The 14379-nt window shown below is 42.9% G+C and overlaps 1 protein-coding gene across 1 annotated transcript in view; it reads right to left on the bottom strand.

Moving 5' to 3' along the window:
* TMEM35B (transmembrane protein 35B) overlaps positions 1-12669 on the bottom strand; it is a 16353-nt gene extending 3684 nt beyond the window's left edge. The window contains exons 1-2 of the mRNA XM_069068191.1: positions 12463-12669; positions 193-373 (exon numbers count right to left, since the gene is read on the bottom strand). Coding sequence (XP_068924292.1) covers positions 193-373; positions 12463-12573 — 292 coding nt within the window. The 5' untranslated portion in view covers positions 12574-12669. The remainder of the gene's footprint in view (positions 1-192; positions 374-12462) is intronic.
* Between the last annotated feature and the right edge of the window lie 1710 nt (positions 12670-14379).

Genomic DNA, 14379 nt, shown 5'->3' on the forward strand with positions numbered 1-14379 from the left:
CTCTCTCTCTCTCTCTCTCTCTCTCTCTCTCTCTCTCTCTCTCTCTCCTTTCCTAGGTTCTCAAAAAGGGCAGATTCCTGACCCTGGGGAGAAGTACAAAGTGGGAAAGAGGAAGAAGACCCCAGTGCCTATCACCCAGCCCCAAGCTTGGACTACAGCCCCAACCAAGCTTCAGCCCTGGCCCCAGCTTACCGATCATAACCAGAGTGAGCAAAATGCTGCAGAGATCCTGTAGCAAGGGGGGTCCCGTGGCCAATAGGAGACCAGCCAAAAGTTCCACACAGCCCATTATAACCAGAAGTTCCCCAGGATCTGGATTGTAGCCCAGGGCCTTCAATGGTAACATGGAAGCAAACTTCACCATCTGCGCCTTCTAGAAGAGACCAGGAATGGCCATCAATAGTCAATGAGGATGTACTGAGCCCTGGCTGATAAGAGAATTCTGGGAGTGTATCCACACTGCTTGCCATGGATGGGATAGTCAGAGGAGATGAGAGGAAAAAAGCCCTCCATATCTCTGTGTTCTGAGCGCCTTTCCGAGCTATGGAAATCAGTGGTATAGGAAAGAAAGAAAGAAAGAAAGAAAGAAAGAAAGAAAGAAAGAAAGAAAGAAAGAAAGAAAGAAAGAAAGAAAGAAAGAAAGAAAGAAAGAAAGAATTGTGCTAAGCATTGGGGATATAAATAGAAAAACAAGATAGACCCTAGCCTCAAGCAGCTCATGTTCTAACTGGTGAAACAAGGGGAACAACACATAAGAGGTTTCAGTTACAAGTCAGATGGCTTTGAAAGTCTTGTAGATCTTAGGGTACAAGAGCAAAGCACATAGTAATCCACCTTAAAATCATTTCTACTGATTAAACCACATCTACTTCTGACACACAAACATTTGACAGTGCCAAGAACTATTATTGCCTTTTCTCACATTTACTTAGCACTTTAAGGTTTACAATATATATTCCTATTGGGTTCTGAATTGGTCATCTGCTTCTGTTTAGAATCAGAGTTGGAAGGGACCTCAGAGGACCTGCAGTTTAACTCATACCTGAATAGGAATCCCCTTTACCAAGTGTCTTTAACACGATATCCAGCATCTGCTCAAACATGTCCAGGGATGCTGGAGGAAAGCTCTACTCCCAAAGCAGTCTGTTCCATCACTGGATGTTTCTTAAGCGTCACCTTATCTGAAACCAAAATTTCCCTTCCTCTCAAACTTGCCCCCTTTTCTAGCTTTGCCCTATGGAGCCGACCACAGCAATCAATCAACCAGTCAACAAATACCATATACCAGCCATTATGCTAAGCACCAAAGCTGGCAAGCCAGAAAAAAAAAAGGAACATTCTCTGCCTTCAAATCAAGTCCATTCTATCAGGAAAGACAAGTCAAATCTCACTCCCACCACTGTCCTCCTGAAGAAAGCTATCATTTCCCCTTCCCTGAGCTAGGACCCATGATTTTTTTTTCCTTATTCCCCTCTAACTCTTCTCTTTTCCAGAATAAACACCCCAGTTCATTCAATTGATTCTCATAGGACACATTCATCAGGCCTCTCCAGGGCTCCCTCCTCTACATAAACTCCAATCTGTCAAAAGTCCCTCCTAAAACAGGACACTCAGAATTGAACGCAATACTTAAGATGTGGTCTGATCAGGACAATGGACAGCAGGATTGTCATCTCCCTCATTCTGAACAAATATGCCTCTAAATACAGCCAAAAATCCAGTAAGTCTATAGAACCAAACTTGGAATCAGGGAGACCCAAGTTCAAATCTTTCCTCAGACAAATATCTGTGTGACTGTGGGCAAGTCATTTGACCTCTGTTTGCCTCAGTTTCCCCAACTATAAAATGAAGATAATAATAACACCTACCTCTCAGGGTTGTAGTAAGGATCAAATGTGTTGATATTGTGTGCTTAGCACTGTGCCAGGAACATAGGCAGTTCAGTATGAATGCTAGCTATCTGTATTATTAACCAAAGTTTCAATAAGTCTGTAGAGCTGGCCTTGAAGTGAGGGTTCAAACCCCACCTCTGATTTACAATGGCTGTGTGACCATAAATAAGTCATTCAACCATTCAATGCCCCAAGCAACTCTCAGTAATATAGTAGAACTGTCAGACTGTAGACACACTATAGAATTATTGCTGATTAGAATTGGATAAGGAGTTCCCTCTTTGGGAATTCCCTATGCCAAAGAAATCAGAAGTATAGACAAAAAAAATTTTAATAAAGTTATTTTTTTTACCACCATGTCACCTTGTTGACTTATACTGAGCTTACACTTCTACTAAAAGTCTCAGGTCTGCTTCAGTCATTACCTAATTAAGTCATATCTCCCCTACCCTACATTTGTTCTATTGACTTTTTAAGAAAATACAAGTTCCAGATTTTGCATTCTATTACATTTTATCTCATTAGTTCAAGCCTTTCAGGGTCTTTTTGGATTTCAATTCTACAGCTCAACAGGCTAGTTTTCCTATCAAGCTTCATGATATCTGTAGATAGGGTTAACTATGTCATCACTGTCCTTATCTACCAATGCTAGCACAGGGCTAAGGATAGAGCCCTGCCATTAGGGAATTCTTTCTAGTTGGGTCTGCATTCAGAATTGCAGAAATTACCAAGGCAGAGAGCAGGCTGGTGTAGTACATAGTTCTCACTGGATACTGGCCAACACAGCATCAATGGATAAAGTTTCATGATGATTATAGCTAATAATAAGTGCAATCTTAGGATTACAGCTAACATAATAGGATAAAGGCTAAGGTTTGCAAAGCTCATTATATACCTCATCTCACTTGATCTTCACAAAAACCCTGGGAGGTATCTATTATTATCCCCAACTTATGATGAGGAAAACTGAGGCAGATAGGAAGAGGAGGAAGCTGAGCAAAATAGAGGTTAAGTGACTTGTTCAGAAGCACACAGCTAATAAGTGTCTGGCTCTGAATTTGAACCCAGATCTTCCTGACTCCAACTCCAGCACTCTATCCACTGTACTACCACCTAGCATGATGATAGTAAAGAAGAAGAGCTAACATTTATATACCACTTACTATGTGACAGGAACCATGCTAAGTGCTTTGTAATTATTATCTCATTTGATCCTCAACATTATCTCCATTTTACAAAATAAGGAAACTGAGGGAAATAAAGGTCAAGTGACTTGCCCTTGATTGTACAACTAATGAGTGTCTGAAGCTGGATTTGAACTCAGATCTTCGTGACTAGATCTATTGCTCTAACCACTATACCACATAGCTGACTCTAGCTTAAAAAAAATAAAACATTTTGGGCAACCACAAGATGTCATGCACGCTACAAGTGTATGGAATGAAAGAATCAAAGGGAATCTTAAGACACCATCTCATATAACTTCCCCATTCAATTCAATAAACAATTATTAAATAACTACTAAGTACAAGGGGATAGCATGACAAAAATGACATTCCCTGCCATCAAGGAGTTGACATTCTGTGAAAAAAGGGAACTATTCACAATTTCCAGAGTAATATATTAAAAATGTGCAATGAATGCAAAGTATTTGGAGGGAATATAACAACTGGGGGAAGCAGGAAAAGTCTCTTTAAGGGGCTAATAAGCCTTGAAAAGTGCTAATGCTTTTTTATTTTTCATCATCCCATCCACTTCCCCTACTTTCAAGCTGAAGGAAAAAGAAAAACTCATTTAACAAATATACATAGGCAAAACAAATTCCCACACTGACCATACTGAAAAACATGTCTCATTCTGCACCATGACTCCAAGTCCATCTCTGTCAGGAGGTGGGAAGCATTATTGATCCTCTGGAATCATGGCTGATCATTGTGCTCACGAGGGTTATTAAGTCTTTTAAAATTGTTCCATTTTATAATGCTTTACTGACTATGTAAATCATTCTGGCTCTGCTCATGTTACTGTTCATCAATTCATATAAGTTTTCTCAAGCTTCTCTGAAATCATCTCTTTCTTCATGTCTTACAACACAATCCAATTCTATTACTTTCATAATCTGGTCAGACATTTCTGAATTGATGTTCTTTGCTACCACAAAAGGGGTGCTATAAATATTTTTTACATATAGGTCTTTTTCTTCTTTTTAAAAAAAATTTGGAGGGGGAAAGGCAAGGTAATTGGGATTAAGTGACTTGCCCAAGTTCACACAGCTAGTTAAATGTCAAGTGTCTAAGGTCATATTTGAACTCAGGTCCTCCTGACTTCAGGGTCAGTGCACTATTCACTGCACCACCTTGCTGCCCCTCCTCTTTTTTATCTCTTCAGGTTATGGGCCATAGCACTACTGCAGATAGCTAGGTGTTAGACAACTAGATTTGGAATCAGGAAGATCTGAGTTCAAATTCCATCCTCAAATACTAACTAGCTTTGTAACCCTAGGCAAATCACTTAACCATTCAGCCTCAGTTTCCTCATCTGTAAAAGGGGATAATAGCACCTGTCTCCCAAGATGCTGAGAGAATCAAATGAGATAACATGTCAAGTGATTTGCAAATTTCAAAGCACCTTATAAGTGCTAACATTATCAAAGGGTATGCAAAATGTAGTAACTTTGGGGGAATAGTTCTTAATTGCCCCCCAGAATGGCTAGACCAATTCATCGCTCCATCAATAGTGTATAAATGTGCCTGTTTTCCTAAAGTCCCTCAAACATGTGTCATCTTCCTTTTTTTGTCAACATTGTCAATGTGAGGATGGGTTCTACATCACAGAAAAAAGAACTATGGGTTTCAAAAATCAGAGGTGAGGAAAAAGAGAATGTCAGGCATTGGGTATATAGCCAGGAGTGAGCTGGAGGTAACTTGACCCAGAAGATTGCTAAATTTACAGTATGAGCATTTACACCTTGGAAATCAGAAAATACCACAAATCAGGGCTTAATTTATTGTTTTGTTGATTTTCTAGACTTAAGAAAGTGAAAGCAAAAGCATTAATAATGCAGATTAAACAAAAAAGTGTGTCCTGTGTACTTTTTCTTTTTCCTTTTTTTTTTGGATAGCCAGTTAAATATTTACCAATATACCCCCAGTATAGACTGTGCAAAGACATGGATGCGGGAGATAGAAAGTTATGTATGGGGAACAGCAAGCAGGACATTCCAGTTATAGCTTGGAGGAATACTAGGTAATCAGCCAAGAAAGGTAGATGGAGCCAAACTATCAAGTCCCTTAAATCTCCCAAAAAGCATTTATAGTTACCCTAAAGGCAATTGTCCTTCATTCTCAAAGAGGACAAAAATGATATCACTATGTTGGGGACAAGGTAGAGTATGTCCAACTGTGGCTGATCAGGCCAAGAGGAGCTCAAAAGACTCTAACATAGGTCGGGCACAAAGGGTGTACATGAACATCTGGAGAGGAGATGACTCTAAATTTGTGCATCTCAAGTTTCTTTTGAGCTACTTGAGTCCTGTTTCATTCATATAGCATGGTGCCTTCTTTGATGTGGGCACACCATGTGGGGCAGTCCTGCGCCAGTTGTCTCCCATGTCTTATAATTGATCCCAAAGTTCTTTAGACAGACCTTGAGAGTGTCCTTGTATCACTTCTTCTGACCACCATGGAGCACTTGCCCTGTGTGAATTCTCCATAAAATAGTCTTTTAGGCATTCAAGCATTGTGGCCAGCCCACTGGAGTACCATATTTCACCACATAATAGTTGGAGATTTTATGCCAATTTTTTTGCCCAAAAATGGGGTGTGACCATTATGTGAAGTTTTTTTTAATATTGTGCCAGTATTACTTAAAAATCATTTACTTAAAAAATAAAATTTTAAAAATAATTTACTACTAAACTATCTTTGGTACAAGATTAGGATGCATGGAATACTTGTGAATATACATTAAAACTGGGAAGATGCAAGTCTTAATCCTGTCACATGACTTACTTATGGCAGCTTTGCCTGCCCACCAGCTCTCCTTGTGCCTACAGCTCTTCATTTGGTTGAGTGACAATACCATTAATACTGAAGAGGTCTAAACAAACCACAGAAGTTGGCTTTTGGAAATATACTGACAATACACCATGTCGAATATTCCTCAGCCCTTTCTGAAGCCACACTGGCTTTCAGGTAGATGACCATCTTCCAGGTGAAGAATCAGGCCTAGTAAGGAGAACTCTGGCAAGAATCTTGCCAGCAATGACTAAGATAGAGACATCCCCCCCATGATTGTAACAGGACAATCTATTTCTTTTTCCTTTATAGAGATGGATAATGGAGGCATCCTTCAAATCCTGGGGAATAACCTCCTCTTGCCATATAACACAAAAATTTCAGTGAACTTTGTATGCACAATGGATCCCCCACCTTATAAATCTCAGTTGGACAGAATCAGCACTAGGTTCTTTGCCACATAAGAGCCTAATAGCATTCAAAACCTCTTCTTTAGTTGGTAGTTCAGCTAGAGAGGGATTGACTTCAACCTGTGGTACATGGCCAGTGGTTTCTGCACTGATTGATGATGGTCTATTCAGAACATTGTGGAAATGTTCATCTCTCCAGCATCATGTCCTTATCACTAATTAATGTGGCTACATCAGGACTGAGTAGTTGAGATGCACCAAAAGTCTTTGGCCCACAAATAACTTTCAGGGTATCATAAAAGCACTTTGAATTGTTACTATCAGTGTAAAACTGAATTTCATCTGCCTTCTTACTGAGTCCAGAATCCTGCATCTCTCTAAGCTTCACTTGCACTTTACTTTTGGTGGAATTAAACACTGGCTTCTCAGAGATGGGTGAACTATCTTGCTGATAAACCCTGTGGAGTTCTCGTTTTTTTTGTATAGCAGCTTCTGAATTTTCCCATCATTTTCATCAAACCATTCTTGACGTTTGTAAGTGTTCTGACCCAAATGAGTAAATTACAGTGCTATACACCAAATCTCTGAAAGCTGCCCACTCCTGTTCCGCTTTACTGTTGCCAGACATGTATTGGCTCAGTTTAGCAGTGAAGTGCTGAAGCACCCTAATCTGTTGATATTAAATCTTCTAGTAGTCATCTTGCCTTGGTTTCACTGTTTTTATTCAATGTGAATATTTAGCTTGGAGAGGATAAGTGTAAGTAGTCCAGCACTTTGTGCCACACATCATCTTCCTCACTCTCATATCCTCTCTGTCTCTCTTCCTTACAGTGACACAGTCTATTAACTGTCAATATTTGTTGCAAGAGAACACCCATGAAGTTTTATTGTGGCATTTATTATCTTCCATTTAGATAAATGGGAGATAGTGTTGTTGATGAGAATGTCACGAGATGCACAAGTCTTCAGTAGTAAGTGACCACTAAGGTTGCAATTTCCAATTCTATTCCTCCCAAGAACTCCCTGCCATGTCTAATTGTCTGTGCCTACTCTGGCATTAATGTCACCCAGAACTATAAGCTTTTCCTCTTTCAGCACAAAGATGATGAGGGTCTCCAGGTCTTCATGAAATTTTTCTTTGACCTCATTAGGGTTCAACTTAGTGAGAGCATACACACTGACTGATGCATGTACTCCAAGGAGATAAAAAAAAGAAGGGGACTATATTTTAAAATATTTAAGGAATTTTATAGTGGCATAGAAATGGGAAATATCCATCAATTTAGGAATAGTTGAACCAGTGATGGCATATGAATGTAATGTAATGTTATGACACTATAAGAAATATTGAAAGAGATTATTTCAGAGAATGAATTGATGAAGTGGAGTGAGCAGAATTAGGACAACAATTTCTACAGTAACAACAACAGTGTAAAGAAAAACAACTTTGAAAGACTTAAGAACTCTGATGGATGCAATGACCAACCAGGATTCCAGAGGACCAGCGATAAAGCCAGCTACTCACATCCTGAAGCAGAGATAATGGACTCAAGGTGCAGAATGAGGCATATATTTTTAGACACAGCCAATATAGGGATGCTTAACTATGCATATTTTTTACCAGGGTTTTGTTTTTCTTCTTCTTTTTAAATGGGGAAAAGGTGGTAGGAGGAAAAAGAGGGCGAGAGTTAGGGCTGCCAAAAAAGGAAGGAAAAAAAAACAACAAAGAAAAGAAGGTGATCAGAATATCTTTTTAAAATGCACAAAAAAAAAAACAAAGAGGGCCAGGAGGAAATATAGACATGTGTTATAAAAATTCCATTAATATTTTAAAATATAGGCCCCTTATTCTTTTTGATCTCCTTGGAGTACAGGTCTTGTGTTGCTATCCCTTTGGGGCAGAGCTCCAAACTGTTTTACAGAATGCCTGGGCAAATTTGCAGCTCCACCAACAATGCAATAGTGTGCCTGTTCTTCCATAGTCTCTCTAGCAATCATCATTTTCCTTTTCTGTCTTCTTTGTCAATCTGATGGGTAGAACTGAAAAGTTTTCACTATTATAGAGCATTTTTCCCCACATGGTTGTTGATAGCTTGAATTTCTACATCTGAAAACTGCCTAGTCATATTCTTTGATAAAAAATATTCACAGGAAAATGGTTCTGCCTCAGAAGCTTAAGCAGGGGAATAAAATGACCTGAAATATGGGGATAATAATAGCAGGTACCTCCCAGGGTTGTTATGATGACCAAATGAAATAAATCTGTAAAGTGCTTTGCAAACCTTAAAGTACTACATAAAGGCCAGCTATTTTTGTTATCATTATGAATATCAACTAGGCAACTTTGAGGATGATGGCTTGTCGAGCAGATAGGTTGGATACAGGGAGAAGAATCAGGAGACTGTTGTAATAGTCCACATAGAGATGAGGAGATCTTGAACCAGGGTGGCTTCAGAGTTAGTGGAGAGGAAGGAATGGACAAGAGAGATGTGGAGGAGATAGAATCCACAAGATGTCGAGGTTTATTAATTGTGGGAAGAGGTGGGAGGGGCAGTGTTGTTTAAATGAGTATAAAGAGTTAAGAATGATACCTGGGTTGTTTACGTAGGTAACTAGATTTGTGCTGTCCTCTGCAGAAATGAGAAAGCCAGGAGGAGGGGCAAGTTTGGGAGGAAAAAAATTTCATAGTTCTGTTTAGAACATGATGAGTTTAAGATACCTATGGGACGAAGCAGAGGAGATGTAAGGCTGGAGTTCAGGAGAGAGATAAGGGCTGGATAGGTAGACTAGGGAGTTATCTGCATAGATGTAAGAGCTACAACCATGGGAGCTCATGGGTTCACCAAGAGACAACACTCAGAAGAGAAGAAGGCCCAGGAGAGAGCCCTGAAGTAAACTCACACAACAGGAGCAGGGAGTAAATAATAATAATTGACATTTACTTAAAGCTTGAAAGTTTGCTAATCACCTTATGTATGTGATCTCCTTTCAGCCTTCACAACAGCCCTGTGAAGTAAGTTCTAAAAGGCTCATTGGCCCCATTTTACAGATGTGGATCTGAAGCCTAGAGAGGTCACACAGCCGTTAAATGTCAGAAATGAGTTTTGAGCCAAGTTCTTCCAGACCTCAGGTTCACTACAATAGCCACCATGTCTCTCCAGAAAACAAAACACCAAGAAATACAGAGTAATTTCAAGAAGGAAAGAATACTAATAGATGGGAAAAATTAAAAGAAAAATTAATTTCCCAGAGAGGGCTTGTATTAAAACAGGGGTTCTCAAACTTTCTGTGTCAGGATTACTTCAAACTCTTAAAAATTACTGAGGAATTTAAAGATCTTTTGTTTATGTAGGTTATATCTACATATTTACCAAATGAGAAATTCACCACATGAGATATTTACTATATGAGAAATAAAACATCTTACTATTAGGAAAAAAGCTTTAACTTCATGGACTCCCAAAAGGATCTGGGGGATGCCTCCTAAGGTCCATTGTCCATACTTTGAGAACTGCTGGATTAAAGTTATCTCTAAGGTCCCTTCCAGCTACAATATCCCAAGATTCTATGTACAAGGTCAAAAATGGAGTTATTTATTGGCAGAGCTAGTGGCTAGAACCCAGTTCTCTTGACTCCCAGGCCAGGGCTTTTTCCATGCAAATGATCTCAAACAAGTCTGCCCTAAATAATAAATGGAGGATGAAGATACTTCAGCAGATTTGGGGGTAGGAGAGGTTGGAAGGCTGAAGTAACCTAACATTTTTACCAACTCTTGGATACCTCGCCACCAAGGTCCCCAGGAACCCTCTTAAGCTGGCACCTGATACTGACACAGGCAATGCCATAAATATCTGAAGTCTAATGACGACTTCCATGGACAAGTGTTCCTGCCCCCTTTCTCTGTTACTCCCTTCCACTAAACACCTCCTTCCTCTGCTAAGGAACAAGCACCAAGGCCCCTAGCCCATCTTGGCTAAACTCTGCTGCCAGCACTGTCTATTCTGGACTATCCTAGCCCTGCCAGACCCTTCACACTCCCTGGACTGCCCAGCTACCACATCCTCCCCTAAACAAAGCCAGGAAAGGAAAGTCAAAGCCCAGATGATTAGGTAGCAAGGGGAGGGAAAAACAATCTCTACCTCCCCTCACCAAACTCCCAACCAAGGAACATGGCAGGAACGACTTTCCCAAGAACATCTAAAGAACAGGAGAACAAACCCTCCCTTCCTGTGAGGAGTCCCCTGGAAGCAGTGTATTACCTAAGCAGGAAGCCAAGAAAACTGGGTTCTAGTCCCAGCTTAACTCCCAATGTAACCCAGGAGGCAGTGAGAAATGAAGGAAATTGCCCATTACCTCATGTCTCAGGTGTGGATTAATAACTCCTATCCTACAGAGGTTTTATGAGTATCATAAATACACCCTGAAAGTTATGTAAAGGGCTAAAGAGAGGCCAGGAGTTATTTTCAACATCATTATGGTAAGACAGGGCCAGGACCCTGAAGAGGGAGAGGGGGTACATCCTCATTCAAAGTGAGGGCTCTTCTGTCACTAAAATCAGCAACAGGACCACAGTGAACTCTACCCTCACCCCCACCCCCCACCACCCCTAAGCCAAGGGACTTGGGGAAATTCACTCCAGAATTTATTAAAGGCTTAAGACAGGCACTGGGATAGATACTTTGTATCTATCTGGTCTTTAAGAAAGCCAGTTCTTGCCCTTAAGGATCTTACAGTTTACCATAGTTGGGTAAAGGAGGAAGGCAATATGGTCATAAGTAAGTTGACTGAAAATATATGTAAAGGACAAAATAATTTTAAAGGAAAGGAAAAAACACTAACAAGAGGTGGGGAGGGGGAAGGCCTCCTGTAAGAGATGGCATTTGAGCCAAGTCTTAAAGAGAGTTAGGGATAGGCAGAAGTGAGTCCGCAGAAAATTGCAGGAATGGGGGAGGGGGGCAGCCTGTGTAAAGACAAGGAGTGATATTATATAGGGAATACCAAGGAGGTCAAGGGGAAGGGGATGACAGAATTCAGACTTTGCTCCCCAGATGAAGGGTCTTGAAGAAGGAAGGAAAAGGGCAGAGATCACATTTTCCTTTCCCATCAAACATCCTACCCCCACCCCACCCCCACACAGGCTCCCAAGAAGCTGGATAAATCGGTTACTGTCATTTGTACAGATATGACCCAAGATGCCTTAGTACCAGGTGAGGAATATGGAGCTTTCACTAAGCAAGCCAACTCCCAACTCAGAGTGTCAGTATCCCCAACTGTAAAATGAATAATAACAATAGTTGGTATTTTTATAGCTATATTTAGGTTGGTAAGGGGCTTCACAAGCATTATCTCTTTTTATCCTTACAACAATCTTGTGCTATTTATTATTCCCATTTTTCAACGTGAAGTGAGGGCACTGAGTCTGAGAGACTTGCCCAAGGTCACACAGTTAGTGTCCAAGATCACATCTTAACTCGAATCTTCCTCACTCCAAGCCCACGGCGTTCTCCACTGTGCCATCTAGATTGGACTCCCTAACTCTAGAATTTCTTCTGCCTCTGACAGTCTTGGTTGGGCTCTATGAGCTTGCAAAGATACAAAACATTCAGTCGAGGTAATAGGACCCGAGTTAAAAATCCTGGCTCTATTGTGACCTCAGGTAGGATGTCACTGATCCTCTGTTCTCTCATCTGTAAAATGAGGAGGGGGCAGATGCTCTCTGAGGTCCCTGATCCTATGATTCCTTCTCTCTCTGAACGTTCACGGGCAAAGATCCAGGTAAACTGAATTACCCTTCAGTCTCTGGAGGCACAACTCTGCCTACCACCTGGAGGGAGCGACAGGGGCCCTGGCCTCGTCTACCCCATCATCTGATGACCCCCTTCTCTCCTCTCTCGGTCACCCCTCTGAATCCCGTAGTAGCTAAATCATTCACACGGGCGCAGGCTCGGACGGCTGCTAGGATAGGCTGCCTCTCTGCAATAGAGTAAGGGGATGCAGTGGGGCCTGGAGACCCCCAACCCCTCCCCAAGGCGCGGCACAGCTCAGCTCAGCGCAGCCGAGCCAAAACCCGGCGCTCCGTGGGCACGCGCGCGCGCACCGCCCCCGCCCTTCTGCAGCCGCCCCCGGCCCCCGCCCGCCGCTCACCATCTGCGCGTGCACCTGGACCGGGATGTGGCTCTCGGAGAGCTTGACCGCCCCCGTGAGCATGAAGAAGATCCCCAGCAGCAAACGCAGACCCGAGAACATGATCACCATGGCCGCACGCGCCTTCCCCGGGCGACCCGAGCGAAGGGAGCGACCCCAGCCCAGCTGGGGGACTGCCTGCCCCCGGCCCTGCCAGCACCCTGTCCTCCCCCCCCCCCCCCCCCCCCCCCCCCACCCCACACGACCCCACACGACCCCGCCTCCCTGCCGGGGCCACGCCCTCTGCTTTTCCCTTTCTGGCTCTGGACGCTCGGACGCGTCCCAGCCTCTCCTTTAATTTCCCGGGGCCCTAATTGGGGAAGAGGATGGAAGAGGAAGCAAAGAGGGCTGTCCCTGCCCCCATTTCATAGAGGAAGAAACCAGGACTTAAGGGGCCAGGTCTGGGACCAGAGGCCCCCCAGCTTCCAAACTGCTGCCCAGCAGTGCCCTTCACGGAGAGAAAAGGAAGAAGCCAGCCCTCGTCCCAGCCCTGAGCTGACATAGAGACGCAGCTGCTTCTGTGGCACAGTCAGAGATCCCAAAGGGTCTAAGTGACAGCGAGAATTTGGTGGGATCAAGGAGATTCAGGACAATCTTCCTATAGGTGACCTCGGGCCAATCACATCCTCGTTTAAAACGCGCCACATGATTCCTAAGTGCCCTCCAAGCAGTTCCAAGACCTCTCCCTCTCAGCTCTGTCATTCTGTTGGAAGATCTCTTTCATCTTGGACATTCTATGCTCTCAGGCACCTCCCATCTCCGACATTCTGTGGTTTAAGGCCCCTTCCATCTCTGCATTCTGTGTTCTAAGTCTCCCTCCCAGCTCTGACATATTAGGTTCTAAGGCCCCTTCCATCTCTATACATTCTGTGTTCTAAGGTTCCCTCCCAGTTCTGATATATTAGGTTCTAAGGCCCCTTCCATCTCTACATTCTGTGTTCTAAGGCTCCCTCCCAGCTCTGACATATTAGGTTCTAAAGCCCCTTCCATCTCTATACATTCTGTGTTCTAAGGTTCCCTCCCAGTTCTGATATAGTAGGTTCTAAAGCCCCTTCCATCCCTACATTCTGTGTTCTAAGTCTCCCTCCCAGCTCTGACATATTAGGTTCTAAGGCCCCTTCCATTTCTGCCATTCTGTGTTCTAAGGGACTTCCCAGCTCTGACATTCTCTGCTCTGAAAGCCCTCCCAATTGTGAAGTACTGTATTCTAAGATCTCTGCATCTCTGACACTCTATGTTTCAAGAACCCTTCCAGCTCAGACCTTCTATGAGCTAAGATCCCTCCCACCTCTCACATTCTGTGTTCGAAGGTCCCTCCCAGCGCTGACATTCTGTGATTAAAAATAGGGATAATAATCCTTGTCCTGCCTCTCAAGGCTGTGGTGCGGAAAGCACTTTGTAAACTGTTAAATGGAAATGTTTATTTTTATTCTTTTGTCTTTGCCTGAAATACCCTGATTTTCTCTTAGTTTCTCCTCTGGGTAATTAGGGAAGGGAGGCAAGTGTTTGGGGCCTGAAGTAGCCATCCCCCCCCTTTTTTTTTACTTTAACTCCCTCCTGGCTTTGCCCTTTCTTGGCTGCACTACTTTTGGAGGGCCTGCCACCCCCACCCCAGCCGGACCCCGCAGCCTCCTCAGCTTCCTGAGCCTCCGGTTGGGATACAGACCCCGGAGAGGGAGCCTGGGCCAAAACCAGGTAGCCAAAGGGCAAGGCATCTCTCTTTTCCCTTCCTGGTGTTAGGCAGTCCCTCTGCCAGGGACTGAGGGAGGCTGATTTTGTTTTGGGGGCATCGAATGCTCAGTGGCAGCTCTGGCTCCAAATGCAAGCCTCAGGGGAGGAAGGCAGGCTTTTTAGAGAGCTACCTGGCTTTTAAAGAGC

This window comes from Petaurus breviceps, unplaced genomic scaffold (genome assembly GCF_028583685.1).
Source record: "Petaurus breviceps papuanus isolate PSGF00001 unplaced genomic scaffold, PetGlider_PUasm1.0 90760, whole genome shotgun sequence".
Taxonomy (NCBI): Eukaryota; Metazoa; Chordata; class Mammalia; order Diprotodontia; family Petauridae; genus Petaurus; species Petaurus breviceps.